Below are 16892 nucleotides of genomic sequence, written 5' to 3'. Positions count from 1 at the left end.
CACACACACACACACACACACACACACACACACACACACACACACACACACACACACATTCATGCGCATGCATACACAAAATTAATAAAAAGGTAATTTTAAAAATTCAGTCCCCACATCTGTAACTAGAGGGCGGATTGCTGTGGGTTTGAGGCCAACCTGGGCTACATAATTATTTCTAGGCTAGCTTACACTCCAGTGTGAGACTGTCTCTAAGCTCATCCCGTATAGCCATCCTCTTGCTTGTAAGAAGCCTTGCGTTACTTCAGTTTCAAAACTGCTCTTTGCCTCCACCTAGACTACATTTCCCAGCATGCTGTACAAAGGTTCGCGAGCCGGAAGTCGATCTAATCGATTCCGGCACAAGGAGCGGCGGGTAATCATGGCTGCTCTCAGGCGTCCGCTGTCGTTGTGGAGGTTCCAATTGGGCTGTCGGCGAGCACAGAGGGTCTGTACTCGGGCCGCAGCCCAGCGCCACCCCGATGCTCTGCTCGCGACGCGGCCCCAGCCCTTCGAGGTGGGGCAGCCCTGCCGCCCGTTCAGCTCCGAGGCCGGTGAGTGACCGCTAGAGCTCCGCCGCTAGAGCGTCTGGGAGACCTGGTGCTTGCTCTAGCCGGGGAATACTGCGCGGCGGGTTCTTAGACTCAGTCAGTTTTCGTCTGTCCTTGCAGGGCTTCTCTGAGCCTTCTTCCTTTATTCATTCATTCACTCAGCCAGTTGTGCTTGCGGTCCGCTCATTGCAAAGCACGACACTAGCTTGGGACATACTATAAGACTGACGTAGAGTCTCTCCTAGTCCTGTGGCGCACGGTGGTCCCGGGTGCGTCGGGGCTCACCTAAGAGACTAGGTTGGACACACAGGGATGGGTTACAGGGAAAATACAGCCAAAGCTGATCTGGCTGACCATACTAAAAGGTGAAAATAAACGTTCCAAACGGAGGGACAGCATAATAAGCAGAAGTATAGAGAAGAAAGTGAACGCAGGTATTTTGGGGAACCTATTTTGGAGTTAAGATTCATAATGCCTGAGTAAGTTTACAGGTTTCGATGGTAAGCAGTTGAATGGAGAGCAGTGCCAGGCTAGAGAATATTAATCGTAGGAGCAGAATTTGTTCGTTTGTTTGAGTTGGGATTGGTGAGTAGGTCAAATGAAATAAAAACAGCAAAGAAGGCAGAATTATGCTTGTTTTGTATTGAATTTGGGGTGCCTTTGTTATTCCAGTTTTAATACACAGTCAGATACAAATTGAAGAGCAGCAGAGTAAAAATGAAAACTAGTGTTGGGCAGGTGAGTGAGATTGTCTGGAGGGAGAGTGGTGCTTAGCACCTCTGTTACTGGACACTCTTGAGAGCTTGTGGGTGCCCATAGGAGTAAAACAGGATTTTGGTCTTCAGAAAATGTGCTGGCTAGTTTTATGTCAACTTGACACCCGATAGAATTATCTGAAAGGAGGGAACCTCAGTTGAGAAAATGCCCCCATAAGCTCCAACTGTAAGGCATTTTCTTAATTAGTGATTGATGGGCGAGGGCCCAGGCCATTGTGGGTGGGGCTATCTGTGGGCTGATGGTCCTGGGTTCTATAAAAAAGCAGGCTGAGCTAGCCAGTGAACAGCACCTCTCCATGGCCCGTCGGGTCCTGCCCTATTTGAGTTCTTGTCCTGACTTCTTTCCATGATGAACAGTGATGAAGCATAAGCCGGATAAACCTTTTTCTCCCCAACTTGGTTTTGTTCATAGTGTTTATCGCAGCAATAGAAACCCTAACTAAGATAGAGACTAAATCTCCTAGTGTGGGACACAGTCAAACAGTCACTGAGTTTTAAACATGAATGTCATCTTGATTGCATTTTTAGCAGGTTACCCTCAAGTAATCTCTCTGTAGGAATGGTTTGTAGTGAGGTCAGAAAAGAGGCAGGGAAGCCAAGATAAGGGATAAGAATGGCCTCGACCAGAGTAATGACAGTGGGAAACAGCTAAAAAGAGACGTATGATGGTTAACTCAAATATGTATTCATGTCCCTCTTTGTAAAAGGGGGACAGTTGTAGTATTACTTTATAGGTAGGCTTGGTGTGAGGGTTGACTATGCTGAATATGGTATATATTTAGCTTAGTAAGTACTGCACAGTAAATAATCTCATATGTTAATAATAACCACTCCTGTCATTTGAATTGCTTTTTGTCTGGGTGTGGTAGGTATGGAAGAAGGCAGGAATGACTTTAAGGTTCTGGACTGAATGGTGCTGTGATAGGGAATAGTAGGGAAAGCAGGTATGAGACAAGAAAAAGTTGGGGGTGGGTTATGGCTTTGTGGTATTGGAATACAGGCCAGATGTCCATTGGGTAGTGGATGTAGATGATCTTGGCTAGAGATTGGGATTTTAGAGCGGATGGATATAAGACACAGGAAGCTAGGAAAGCACCCAGTGAGAATATGAATAGGGAGAAAAGGAAATAGATCAGGACCCTACAAGACACCAGCGTCTGTAGGACTGATGGCCAAGAGGAGCCTAGGAACAGATGGCCCTTTGTGAGACAAAGGAAGAGGTAAACTGCATGAGCCGGAGTCCAAGCTGAACTCAGATTGGAAGTGCTTGAGGCTGTAGAACCAGTGAACCCTGCTCAGTCCTTCCTCTGTTCTTAATGGCTAGTTATCTTTAGGTTAGCCTTGGTGCCCTCCTTTATAAGATTGGAGTGTTAGGACTTTTGTGGGTGTGCTGTGTCTGGCTTTTAGGAAGTGGGTCTGATGGCTGAAGTGTAGCTTACTGATAGTGCTGTGTGCCAGGTCCTGGGTTCTGTTTGCATCATCTCCAAAATACCAACTAAAAACGAAGAGACGAGTCTGTGAAAGGTAACAGACAGTTCTTGTCATCTTCATTTGTCGGGTTCCCTGTAGTAGAGCATCTTGTTGGCAGACTATCTGCATGTTGTGAATATTCACAGAATTTGAAGTGCAAGTTGACTAAATGGGAGAATCATAGCTCTCAGCATCATGTAATTCTGAGGTGTATCCTGTACAAATGGTTTTTATTGTTCACTTCCTGTTTAGAAGTCTCGGCTTGCTATTGTTGTCTTCATATTACTGAAATCTATTTTAACAGAATCTGGTAGCTCAGAAGTCAAGAAACCTACATTTATGGATGAGGAAGTCCAGAGTATCCTCACCAAGATGACAGGCCTGGACTTGAAGAAGACTTTCAAGCCTGCTATCCAACCACTGAAGCCACCAACCTATAAGTTAATGACCCAGGCACAGTTGGAAGAGGTATCTCCACTCCAGAGTATTGGCAGAATACCTTTCTTTCAGGATTCCATAAAACTCAGAGGCCCCTGCAGATGTCAGGGCTGGTCCTCCATAGGCATGGGTGAGAGGGCAAAGCAGGCCCAGAATTGAGGAAAGAAATGTGAGTAGGGAGGCGGAGAGGAGCAGGGATTTGACCATAATTGAGCAGACTGGGGTCAAGCTAGGCTGAAGCTCCTCCCTGCCCCAAACCAGCCTGCTCATCTTTCATCTTGCCTGCTCCAGCTCCCTTCCTTAAAATACTTCTGCTATGAACTGCTTTGGAACTGAAGGTTTGGTGAAATTAGAAAGCTGCTGAACAGCACCCTCTTCCAGGTAGCAGAGTCTGAGTCCTCTGTGGAGTGAATACACTGCTGTATGACTATGTGAGACATGGACATACTTAAGACTCAGCAGCAACTTCACTACCCAGTAGCGTATTGGAAGGAGAGTGAGATGTCATTTTCTCCTCAAAGGTTATCACTGCCAATAATGTGAATAACACAGTGTAGTTGAGACTGGAGGCTGTGGCGCTCAGTTCAGACTCCAGTGCTGCAGCTCCTAGTGCCTCCTGTTTGTAACTCTTGTTTTCCATCAAATAGAGATGTTAATAACAGCACTAGGCTCCTGTAGGTTTGGAGCATTGAGTGAAGCCAGTACATTTGATTTCCTTTGTTTTATGTGTATGGGTTGTGCCTGTATGTATGTAGGTGCACCACATGCATGCCTGGTGCCCATGGAAGTCAAAAGGGCACCAGACCTTTGGAACTGGAGTTCCTAATGGTCGTGAGCCACCATGTAGGTGTTGGAGACTGAATCCAGGTCGTCTGAGCCATTTTTTCCAGCACCCAGTTGGAGTATTTGAATGATGTCTGGCGCATAGTGAACACTGAATAAATACAGGCTTGCTGTGTTCCAAGAATCTCTTGCAGCCTGGCTCTCAACATTCCTGTTCTGCTTAGATCGTGGGTAAGCCGGAGCTGGTGTTCTGTCACACCACAGGAAAGGCCAGGCCCCACCAGTCCAAGTTTGGCCTTTCACTCCGGTTCATGGCTGCAGCTTTTTTTTTCTTGGTAGGCATCAGCATTTTTGATGAGTGCCTGCTTTTATCAGATGATCCTTTTGGACACTACTACTTTCCATAAGAGATATTTTGTTTCTTTAGGCGACTAGACTGGCAGTTGAAGCAGCTAAAGTACGATTAAAGATGCCACCAGTTCTGGAAGAACGAACGCCAATAAATGATGTATTAGCTGAGGACAAGATTTTGGAAGGAACAGAAACAAACAAATATGTGTTTACTGATATATCATATGACATACCACATCGGGTGAGTATATGCTAGATGACAGAATAATCATTGAAATACCACATGGAGATGGGTCTGAGGGATGATGTGACATCCCTCTCTGAAGCTTCTAAAGCAGAGTATCTGAAGAAGCAAGAAATGCTGGCAGGCCCATGTCATGTTGTTGCCATTTCTTTATATACTGTGGACTTAGTGTATTTGGGATTGGTACCCAATTGCTGGCTAGTTTTATGTCGACTGGACACAAACTAGAGTCATTGTGGAAGAGGGAGCTTCAATTCAGAAAATGCCCCATCAGATTGGCCTGTGGGCAAATCTGTGTTGCCTTTTCTTGATTGATGATTGATGTAGGGGGACACAACTCACTGTGGGTGGTGCCATCTCTGGGCTGGTTGGTGGTCCTGGGTAAGTAAGATGGTAAGTAGCACACCTTGATGGCCTTTGTTTCGGTTCCTGCTTCCAGGTTTCTGCCCTTACTTCCTTCAGTGATGGATTGTGTATGACCTGAGAGTTGGAAGATGAAATAAACCCGTTCCTCCCCACGTTGTTTTGGTCATGGTGTTTTATCACAGCAATAGACACCCTAAGACACATGTGCTGAGACACAAGGCGAGTGTAGGCAGACAGACAGCAGTGGACAGAAACTGCAAGATAGTGAGCGAAAGACATTCTTTTCACCTAGGCTGTACTGATTTCCTTTGCTGAAACCTCAGGAGAAGATTGTTTGGTGTTTTCTCGTGTGGTGTGTGTGTGTGTGTGTGTGTGTGTGTGTGTGTGTGTGTGTGTGTGTGGTCATGGCACCCTCCTTTTTTCTTTAATTTTAAGAATATTCTTTAACAGTGTCATACATGTATATAATGCATTGTAGTCATTTTCAGCCTCTAGTCTCCTCTCTTACTCCCATCCTGTTGAAGTCCTTCTTCACCTCAAGAAGTTCTTCTTTTTTTCTCGTTTGTATTTGTATGATCCACTGAGTTCAGTGGGGTTGCTTGCATGAACCTGAGTGAGAAGGTATTTACTGAGGCCAGGGCAGCTTTGTCAGTGTCCAGAACACTGAAGAAATGGACACCTCTTTCTTCCCTAGCAACCATAACTGCAATAGACACTGTGCTAGCTAGTTTTCATGTCACTTAATGCAAGCTGGAGTCATCTGAGAGGAGGGAACCTCAGTTGAGAAAATGGTTTCATAACTTTTGGCTTCAGGCAGGCCTGTAGGACATTTTCTTATAAGTGATTGATGGGGGAGGGCCCAGCCCATTGTGGGTGGTGCCATCCCTGGGCTGGTGGTCCTAGGTTCTATAAGAAAGCAGGCTGAGCAAGCCAGTAAGCAGCACCTCTCTGTGGCTCTGCATCAGCTTCTACCTCCATGTTCCTGTTCTTTTGAATTCTTGCCTTGGCTTCCCTTGATGATGGAACTGTGATGTAAAATGTAACCCACATAAACCCTTTTCTTCTCAACTTGCTTTGGTCATGCTGTTTATCACAGTATTAGAAACCCTAACTAAGACAGAAATTATATTAGAAACCCTAACTAATCAGAATTGTGAGGTATTACTGTGACAGACCTGACCATGTTGTTTTGGGGAGGACTGTAGAAGGACTTTGGGACTTCGGGCTAGAAAAGCCATTGAGTGTTGAGAGCTCAGTGGGCTGTTCTGTAGGAGCTTGAGAGATAAGAATGTTGAGAGCAGCACAGAGGATGGAGGCCTGGCTTGTGAAGTTTGAGAATCAAGTAAAGATTCTAAGGGGGCCGTTGCATACTCTGAATTAAGAATATATAGTTCTTATCAGCTGGGGCCAGAGAATCAGTCATGATTAACAAGAGATCAGCACTACTTTGCTTCACTGGGACAATTGATGCTGGTCAGCTGGAGCTGAGAAACTAGGAGTGATTGAGAACAGCATCACTGAGGTGAATCCTTAGGGGAAGTGTTCTAGAGTCAGTACAAAGAAGCTGTATTCCAGAGGTAGCCAATTTACCTTTTCTTGGCAGCTGAATTTGGTGATGTAAGAGTCAGTAAGAGTTTGGAAGGCATGAAGGGGTCATGGAGAGCAGCTGAGGCCTGGTACTGTGTGGCAAGACTGGAGTCTCTGAAGAGAGCGCAAGAGAGGTTGTTGGTGAAAGTGCAAGGGACTCCAGCATTTTGGAGATGCCAGTATCATGGGATGACAGCCAAGAACAGCAGCAGCTGTGGAGTGGAGCTGTTCTGATCTTAGGAGATAATCTATGTTGGGTACAGAGAGTAGAGCCTGAGAAATGACCCAGGCCCTTGGAGGAGCCCATTGAGTGGATCCCAGGCATTGGCCACTGAGTTATTTACACAGTTGGAGTTTGGAATTTCTATGTTCAGATTGTGACTGTGTCCTGGTTGTTCCCTCTTGAAATAAAACAGTATTTAATTTATTTTTGATTTTACAGGAGTCCACAGTAGAGAGGCTTGAATTTTTAAAAGAGAGTTTTACTTTGGATTTTTAGAGACTGAACTTTTAAAGTGTAGGAATTTATAAAGATTGTAGGACTTTTAAAGTTTGTAATATGTTTTATAATTATTTATAATTATAATATTAATGTGAAATTTTGAGGACAAGAAGAAAGGAAAAGTTATGATTAATAAGTGATATGTTTGTGTGTCAGGTTGACAAGGGGTCAGTTTTTATGTCAACTTGACACAAATGGGAGTCATCTGAGAGGAGGGAACCCCAGTTGAGAAAATGTTTCAATAAGATCAGGCTGCAGGCAGGCCCGTAGGGCATTTTCTTAGTTAGTGATTGATGGGGGAGGGACCGGCCCATTGTGGATGGTGCCATACCTGGGCAGGTGATCCTGGGTTCTATAAGAAAGTAAGCTAAACAGGCTGTGAAGAGCAAGCCAGTAAGCAGCACCCCTCCATGGCCTCTGCATCAGCTCCTGCCTCCAGGTTCCTGCCCTGTTTGACTTCCTGTCTTGACTTCCTTCAGTGGTGAACAGTGATGATGAAGTGTAAGCCAACCCTTTTCTCCCCAACTTGCTTTTTGGTCATGGTGTTTATTACAACAGTAGTAACTATAACAAAGATGTTCAAGAAGAGGTGGAGCCTCTTATGCCTCTCTCTGGTCCATGATGAAATGTTCACTGGCCTGCTCTTAATGTTTGTGTAGATCCTATGCAGGTAATTACAGTTGTAATGATTTCATGAGTACAAAAGCCACATCATGTCCTGGAGACAGCATTTTACAGCTCTCCTCCCCATCTGGCTCTTACATTTTTTTCTGTCCCCTCTTCAGTCCTGGTCCCTGAGCCTTGGAGAACTGTAGTATAGTTGTCCCACTTTGAGTTGAGCAAGGTAGAGTGGTTTTATCTTAGGTGGCTTTGTTGTTGTTGTTGTTGAGACAGGATCTCACTATGTAGTCCTGGCTATCCTGGAACTCGATCTGTAGACCAGGCTGGCCTTGAACTTGGAGATTCTCCCTGCCTCTGCCTCCCAAGTGCTGGGATCAAAGGTGTGTGCCACCACTGCCCTGCCTTAGGTATTTTTTCAACAATGCAAAACCCCCTAACTTCCCAATGGATTTTCCATTTTTTAGTAAAACCAGAGTTAGTTTTGCCACTCATTTTCAGACATTATTGCTTCCATTTAGTTCCCTTGATTGCCAGTTTACAAGAGCAGTCTATTGACTAAATGCAGCAGCCTATTATACAGCAGTAGTCAAGGGTAAGATGATGTAGAGTTGGGCCAACAGACTACAGTATAGTGCTGCCCAATGCTGAGGTTAGAAAAGTGACTCACATTTTTCATTCTGGCCATTCATGTTTGTTGTTAGAAGACAGGATTTTAGTTGTGACTTTATCTGTGGGCCAACTTCTGGTCACATTGCATCCACAGTCAGGAAGCAGAGGGATGCATGCTGGAGCTCATTCACTCACTTTTCCCTGATGCAGTCCTGGACTCAGCTCATGGAATGATGCTGCCCACATTAGGGTGGGTTTCCTATCTCAACCTAATCTACATAATGCCTCAGACACACCCCTGCAAATGGTCTCTACAGTGATTTTAAATCCTGCCAAGGTGGTTGTATTAGTTTTCACAAGAGATGAACAGAAGTCTTCCCAACTCATCTATGGTTGCTTTCTGTTTCAGGAACGTTTTATTGTTGTTAGAGAACCAAGTGGCACACTACGCAAAGCTTCTTGGGAAGAACGGGACCGGGTGATACAAATTTATTTCCCAAAAGAAGGTCGTAGAGTTTTGCCACCAGTAATTTTCAAAGATGAAAACCTTAAGGTATGGTGGATTCCATTTCCATGATGATCCTTTGTTTGTTGAAGCAGTGGGCTCCGGTGCTGCTAGCATTTCATCGTGGGGCACCCAGGTACCAACGTAAGAGTAACTTGACAGGGTTCATCATGGGGAACCCAGGTACTAATGTAAGAGTAACTTGATTGTGTGGCATTTACAAAGCCTGTGCTGTTTTCTGTATGCTTTTCAAAATTTATTTACTTTTTTTTTTTTTTTTTGAGTCAGGGTCTCACTATGTAGCTTTGTCTGTTCTGGAACTCACTACATAGACCGGCTGGCCTCGAATTCACAAAGATCTGCCTGCCTCTACCTCCCGAATGCTAGGATTAAAACCTTGCGCCACCACATCCAGCTCCCTTTATGCTCTTGATAGGCACATAGGTGGCCTGTATGTGGACAGGCCTGACAAGGTGTCAGGATAAATGGTAAACTTATGTCTCCTCTGACTCCCATTTTGCTTTGTGGTTTTAGACCATGTACAGCCAGGATCGGCATGCTGATGTCCTCAATCTCTGTGTTGCCCAGTTTGAGCCAGATTCCACTGAGTATATCAAGGTAAGTGTATTTAACAGTTTCCAAAATGGGATTTAAATATAGGTATGCAAAAGGTTTTTGGTTTTTTGTTTGTTTCTTTCTGAGACATGGTTTCTCTGTGTAGCCCTGGCTATCCTGGAACTCACTCTTAGACCAGGCTGGCCTCAAACACAGAGCCACCTGTCTCTGCCTCCTAAGTGCTGGGATGAAAAGTGTGCGCTATTACTGTCCAGCCTCGAAAGGTTTTTCGGCTACTGGCTTTGCTGAAGGATATAGGAAAGGGACTTAGCTGGAAATTCATTGAGTATAGCTGTGGAGTTTTATGTTTTCAGCCACCGTTAAGAATGGGGAAGTTAGGCTTGGAGAGTGAAGTAGCTTGTTCTTTGTTGCACTACTGTTATGGTTGGTTAGGACTCATGATGGCAAAGCCTTTTCTCTTTTCCATTCTCCTTATAGGAACAGTTATTTACCAACATTTGTCAGAGTGTGGTGTATGGGGTGCTGTGTATACAGTACAGCTCAGTTAGGATGTGTTCATTAGAACCTGATTTCGTGGGCAGTGTTACCGTGACTGCTTGACATTAAGGCCTGCACTGCAGCAGTGGTAAGACAGTATGCAGGTAACTGTCCCTTCTAGCCAGAAATATGAAGTATAAGAGTGCTCTCAGGAAAGGATTCATAGGGGTCTTGAAAAGAGTTCTAGAAGGGCAAGGAACAGTGTGAGAGAGGGCTATTTGGAGAATAGGGCTGTTTCAGAGAGGACAGACTAAGCAGTAGGTAGAAAATAACCAAGTAAGCTTGAGATGTGGCCAAACATAGTGGATTTGTAGAACGGTTCAAGGTGGATGGGCTGTCTCACATGTGACCTCAGTGCTGGGTGAGGAACATGGTCTTCATCAAGCAGTTTTCAAACCTTTGGACAGGGCTGAAAAGAGGTCTCAGGAGGTAAAGTGCTTGCTCTGCAAGCCTGAGGACCTGAGTGCAGATTCCCAGTACCCACGGAAAAGCCAGGTGAGTTGGTGCACATCTCTAACCCCTATTGGAGGGGGCAGAGGCTGGGGGATCCTGGGGACCTTGTTGTTCACAAGAAGACACCTACACCTGCACACACACAACAAAAAACAAAGTTTTAGACAGAAATGCCCTCATTTAGGAAGATTTGTCTGGAAGGAAAACTGACAGACTGTCAGATGGCATGGATGAGCTGGTAGGATAGGGGAGTTGGGATAGGGGAAAGAGCAGTTTAAAAAAAAAACCCTGATTTCTTCCCAGAGAGAAGAGATTTTTTGGTCATCACTAATGGTTATAATATATTGGATTGGTGCTTGCTTAAGATTGCTTGGCTGCTCAAGAGTAATTGACAAAGCTTTTTTAGTATTTGTTATGATTTGCTGAAGGGAAGGCACAGATTTGCTATCATGCTCTTTTCCTGTGTACAGGTCAGAGGACAACCTTGGGTTCTTCATGTACTCTCTGTTTTGAGACGGGGTCTCTCATGGGCCTGCAACTTCGTTTGGTTGGCTAGGCTAGCTGGCCATTGCAGTAGCTTCCAGGGATCCATCTTGCCCTCACTGGGAATACAGCTGTGCCCATCCCAGATGTTTTTTATGTGGGTTCTGGGGATCATGCTCAGGTCCTGCAGTGGGCAAAGGCCTGCCTGAATGAGGTTGGGGAGGGAGTGTGCAGCTTGCAGCAGACCTGGCTGCACTGACTTGTGGCAGTGTTCCTGCTGGTTCTCTGACCCATGTGATGGTGCTCACTTTTGACTTTGCTGTGCATTTTATGTGGATAGGTTCATCATCAGACCTATGAAGACATAGACAGGCATGGGAAGTATGAGCTTTTACGGTCAACCAGACACTTTGGAGGAATGGCTTGGTATTTTGTAAATACAAAAAAGATTGACGGTTTGCTCATCGATCAGATCCAGAGAGACCTGTAAGTATGATCTGAACAAGTAAAACAGTTGTTTATTACCCAACAGTAAACCAGTACTTTCCTAATGGCAATGTGTTCAGTCCAGTGATACATGGACGTTTGCACTCATCTCCACTTTGATTCAGTTTTCCAGGCTTTGTTTTGTTACATGATCAGAGCTAGATTGTTAGAAAAAATGTGAACACTTAAGGTTATTTTTATGTTCTCCCCAACCCTTAGTTTTGAGGTACAAGTGGGCAGAAGAAGGCATGGACTATGTGGGAAGATTGTGGCTGTTGGCTTTGGGGCTTTGGGGCCAGCCAAGAGAATTTTCATGCTGATAGAAATTGTCTAGAAATGATCTCAAAAGTATAAAGCATTATTCGTATCCTGAGTTGATCTTAGAAATTGTCTAGAAATGATCTCAAAAGTATAAAGCATTATTCGTATCCTGAGTTGGATCAACCTATTTCATATTGGCTGAGTGGGCTGGCCTGGAAATCCTCTGCCACCAGGAATGCTGTTCCTGTGGGAAGGGATGTTCCATTTCCCAAAGAACACAGCCATATTTTCATAAAGTGAGCGGGCGCTTCCTTTGTTGCCTCTTGCCTTACCTGCATCATAGGTCAGAGGATAGCTTTGTGGACTTGGTTTTGTGCAACAAGTACCTTATACTCATTGATCCCTCTGGCCCCTTCAAATGCTTTTGGAATTACAGAATTACCCTCTCCTTTACCAAAGTTAAGTCTGAAATGTCATCTAGTTTAGAGTTGGCAAACACTGCAGGACTATGAGGCTATTGGGAACCTCTTGGTAATGTCAAATCCTTTCATTCTCAGGATTGATGATGCCACCAGCCTGGTTCAGCTGTATCACATGCTCCATCCAGATGGCCAGTCGGCTCAAGAGGCCAAAGAGCAGGCTGCTAAGGGAGTAAATTTAATTAAGGTATGGTCTTTTTTGTCAGTTCTATGGTGATGATTGAGAGGAAAGATTGAGAAATGGGTCATAATTAATAATACAGTTGTGAATATGGGACGTTTTTGGTGTTGAAAACATTAATGTGACTATAAACCCTGTTTTTCTTCTACCTGGAGTTGGGGCATCTGGAGAATTGTGCAGTACTCCAAATGGTGTATAGTAGGCATGCTGGCAGCTGTAGTTGAGAGGTTCAGACAGTGGGAATAGCATGTTTTTGGAGCACTGGAAGGCCATGCTGCACTGGAGGTAGTCAAGGCCCCACAGGTACCCAGCAGCCTCCCATCCTTGGTGTAGGCACATTCTCATTAGGCTGGAAAAGGGCAGCCTCAGTTGTATGATCATTTTGGAATTGCACATCTCTCAAACCATAAGGACAGAAGTGATATGTGATGTCCTTAAGAGGAGCATAGAAACTGGTACTCACATTGACTTTCTGTGTTAAGCCAGGAAAAAGCAGTATTTTAGAGAAAACTTTGAGAGATAAACTTACAAACAAAACTTTTTTTTTTTTTTTTGATGAAAAGTAAGTTTTCTAACTCTTACTCTCAAGGTTTCTCAAGTGTAATGGTTTTTGCTTTTTTTTCGATCAGGAGATGCAATGTCAGGATCTTATTCTTTACTGAAAGTGGATTAACAGAGAGAGATGAGAGCCATTCTGGGGTTTAGAATTAGTATTGCTGCAGCTGTCTATGTCTACATACATTTATCACTTCTATTCAAGATTATTGGGGCACTCAAAAAGACCTTATTGGGAATTGTGTTCCTACTGCAGAAATGTTAATGATGTCTTAAAACTGACTTTATACACTGTATCCTGTTGCTCTAGAACTTTTTTTGTTTTTTCAATAGGTCTTCGCAAAAACAGAAGCACAGAGAGGACCATATATAGAATTAGCACTCCAAACATATCAAGAAATAGTCATCAGTCATTCTGCAGCATCCTGAGAACAATTAAAAATATGTCATTTGTTTTCTGCTTTTTAAATTCGCAAAAATGTGTTACCTTACTCAATTTCTATGCACATGGAGATGACTGAAATTTATATTTGAGTGCCTGGTTATGAATTCCTCTATTTACATTAGTGCAGGTAAAACAAACAAAAAACACCTCCAGGATATAAAGAGGGCAACAGCTATGTTGACAGCCCAGCTGGACTGGTCAGGAGGTATGCCCACAAGCCAAACTGTAGAGAAAGGTCAGAATGAGGGTTGGAAAAATGCCCTTAGCTATTCAAAGAAAGGAGGATGAAGCTGATTCCCAGTGAGATATTTGGCTTAGCCATCTAAAACTCGGTGTCCATTTTCATCAAAGATTTTATGAGGTGGTCTAATGACAATATGAAAAAAATCAAAAGTGCATGTCTTTCAGTTAACAAGGAGAACATAGTAACTTAAATGCTGCCCATCAACTCCTCTGAAGATGAGGAAATGGCTGTGTTCTCCCTTGTTTACATATGCAAATCAAGGAGTTTCCATAGTTCCTGGTCAGGGTGGTGATCAATTTGTCTTCATCTGTTATTTAGTAAATGGCAAACTGTTCAGTCATCCAGAATATCTTCATCCAGATTGATGTCTGCTGCGTCAATGTCGTCTAATTCCAAATTATCCAAATCAACTTCTAGTTCCAGTAAGCTCTGCATGGAAAGGGAGAGGGCGGTGTTACACAGTTCTGCGTTAAATTACCTGTTCAGAGTCCAAAGCCAGAACCAACTTTCCTTAATACTGACATGAACATCATCCTACTTGAAGCCTCTTCTCTGGAAGACAATACCAAAGCCATCTAAACCTCAAAAGCCTGCCCTCCTGACTGGGGGTGGAGGATATGTGACCCACCTTTTCTTCTTTCTGGGAGGTTTGGGAGGCCATGATAACTGGGCTAGAAGCAGGTTTCCCATCAGGTTCCTGGAAATTCAGTAAGAGGTAAAAATGAAGCCAAAGGAATTGCCCAGAGATTTACATATTCCCCCATGCAAAGGAAGGGACAGGGAGTGTTTTAAATCAACAATGTCAATCATGCTGTCACATGCAGTTCTTCACGAACCTGCTGAGCTGTGGCCCTTGAGGGCTGAAAGCCTTTTGCCTCTTCCATGACATTTCTCTCTTCATTTGGCTGTCAGAATAAAACAATAATAAAATGAAATAATCTAGACACTTGGCCCAATCCCAGACATTAGCTCTTAATAACATTTTAAAGTTAGACTTGTGGATGTGTTTCCTCCTTGCAGTCACTCTAAACGAAGCCTGGCAGTCTGCCACTCACCGTGACAAGAGGGTACTGCTTGGCTGGCCACAAATCCACATGTGTCTCTTTGACCCACTCCTCCACAACAAAGGCTTCTTTTAATCCAGGGAAAAGGTTTTCATACTCGGTGGGGTCCGCAAGGGATTCTGCTGCTTTCTGGTTGACTTTTGAGAGATTCTCCCTCCACAGCTTCACTACCCTAATGTGAGAGACGTCAGAGAACCAAACAGATGGAGCAACCAGGCCCTGGTTTTAGTTGAAACATTTCTCCCTAAACTAAGTCCATACCTTGAGACTTGGCTGGGTAAGTAAGTGCGGGCCAGGAAGGCAGCTTCTGGGAGTCTTCCTGTTCTGATTAAGAGCTCTAGGCAAGCATCAAGCCTATAGAGGAAAGCAGAGAAATTGTTAAGTAAGAGCACATAGAGCCTAAAGTGTGGGCTTGTTACAGAGGCAAAATCCTCCAATGCCCCCAACCCACACCTTACACATTCACTCTGTTGCTAGCCTTATAATTGTCTTAAAGTTGAATAAAACCATGGATTTCAGAAGTGTGAGGCATAAGACAGCACTCATTATAGCTCTTAGCTTATTTAGTCTGAATAACTTTAAGAATATAATGGGACTTTATGGAGAGTTATGGCAAGCTTGTTATGCATTCTGAGTTTTTTGACATGCCTGGAAGTGTAGCTCAATAATGGAGTTCAGTTCCTTAGCACAAACCTCAAAAATTAATGTTTGATGATTAATTGAGTCTAGGATTTTAAAGAACTGGTATGTAGAGTAAGGCTAATAAATACTTGTTTATTTCCAAAATGCAGACTAATATCCACATGACTTGGCTTGCATTAACTCTGCTAGACTTAAAAATTTGTGACACTTTTAAAGTTGAGCTCAAACAGTAAACAGCATTTTTATCCACCATTCTTGCATAAAACAGATCAAAAACACCCCGGTGTAGACAGTCCTCTGCCATTAGTCCTTTGGAAGAGAACAGCCTCCTCTTCCTATCCTTCAGTAAAATGGTCTTGGAGCAAGTAACTGGTAGGCTCTTTGACCTGAACAGCTCATGCATAAGATACAGATCAGAAGTCACTATAAATGCCACTACGGTAGGTAGCACTATTCTCTGGCTGTCCCCACTATTTAACATCAGCCATCCCTCAGCTCTTTCCCAGGACTTGTGTTCCATATTCCTCTCAAACACCATCTTCACAGTCAGTATAGAAATAACTGCTCACAGCTCCTTAAAGTCTTTTGAACCTTGAGATAATACTTACTTGCCCTGTAAAAAGTAGCTCATGAATGCCACATTATTTTTGCCATCTCTCTCTGCGCCTTCTGCTAACTTGTTCACCATATTAGCGTTTCCAGAAGCAGTGGCCAAGAGCAGCAGACCCCCATAATCCTGAGCATGGTGCAAACACTCCTGGGCTAGACTGAACTGACATTTACTAATGGCGAGTTCGGCAAGTTGTTTCCACTTCTGCTCCGACTATAAGAGTTTAAGACAAGACATCTTTGGAAATAAACATTTAAACTTCCAATATCAGATAAACAGACACACACATGTAATTTTTGAGTTACATTTGGTAAACGGGCTCTGTCAGTCAAAGAAAGGCATGATAAAAATGTGTAATGAAATGAAAAATCCTATGAACAAAATTAATTCAAATGGTACATGGATAATTAACTCATTTCTATTTTTAATTACCTAGTGAAACTGAATCTAAAACCATGTAAATGGAATTTAAACATCATTAGACTGCAATTATTTTAACAAGTAAACCAGTAACACTTTTTTAGAAAGAATAAAAAATTATGTCCTTAAATATTGAGTAATGAATATGGTCATTTGTAGCTTCCCAGAAATCAAATAAAATGCACATTTAAATGATCTTGATAGCTACAGTTTTTTGTACATCTGAGATTTACTTGTAAATGCTGTACTTAACCCCTAATTACCAGTACATAGTATATACAAGATCTCCAAAATGTCAGAACTCTTCTTTGAAATCAATGTCTCTCCTAAGTTTGTAATATGGCAAATTGTTGTCATGTCTATACTGTAGACCTGGACTAGACAGGAGAAAACTTCTCAAACAGATGACAGAACTAACAGTATAATTTAACCCATTTAATTTATACAAAGATTAACAATGCATCTTTGAAAAAGATCAAAGAGACAATAGCCTTACCAAAACGAGTAACTAATTTCTATTCGAAGAAGATTAGTAACAAAATGTTTCAGCAAAAACACAAAGTACCTTCCGGGATTATGGAAAATTGTGGATTAGGACATACCTCTGGGCCGGGCGGTGGTGGCGCACTTGGGAGGCAGAGGCAGGTGGATCT

The 16892-nt window shown here is 43.3% G+C and overlaps 2 protein-coding genes across 2 annotated transcripts in view; one reads left to right on the top strand and one right to left on the bottom strand.

Moving 5' to 3' along the window:
- The first annotated feature begins 365 nt into the window (after positions 1–365).
- Positions 366–16434, top strand: Mrps22 (mitochondrial ribosomal protein S22). Its single transcript, XM_036194127.1, has 8 exons — positions 366–554; positions 3102–3265; positions 4446–4610; positions 8708–8851; positions 9338–9421; positions 11193–11338; positions 12157–12265; positions 13148–16434. Exons 1-8 carry the CDS (start codon positions 383–385, stop codon positions 13241–13243), a joined length of 1080 nt encoding a protein of 359 aa, XP_036050020.1. The 5' UTR covers positions 366–382; the 3' UTR covers positions 13244–16434.
- Positions 12900–16892, bottom strand: part of Copb2 (COPI coat complex subunit beta 2) — a 24868-nt gene continuing 20875 nt past the window's right edge. Inside the window, exons 17-22 of the mRNA XM_036194126.1 lie at positions 15818–16032; positions 14829–14921; positions 14559–14739; positions 14340–14408; positions 14132–14200; positions 12900–13932 (exon numbers count right to left, since the gene is read on the bottom strand). Coding sequence (XP_036050019.1) covers positions 13837–13932; positions 14132–14200; positions 14340–14408; positions 14559–14739; positions 14829–14921; positions 15818–16032 — 723 coding nt within the window. The 3' untranslated portion in view covers positions 12900–13836. The remainder of the gene's footprint in view (positions 13933–14131; positions 14201–14339; positions 14409–14558; positions 14740–14828; positions 14922–15817; positions 16033–16892) is intronic.

Source organism: Onychomys torridus, chromosome 7 (genome assembly GCF_903995425.1).
Source record: "Onychomys torridus chromosome 7, mOncTor1.1, whole genome shotgun sequence".
Taxonomy (NCBI): Eukaryota; Metazoa; Chordata; class Mammalia; order Rodentia; family Cricetidae; genus Onychomys; species Onychomys torridus.
The sequence above is the reverse complement of the archived record's forward strand: the minus strand, read 5'-3'. Positions and strand labels throughout refer to the sequence as shown.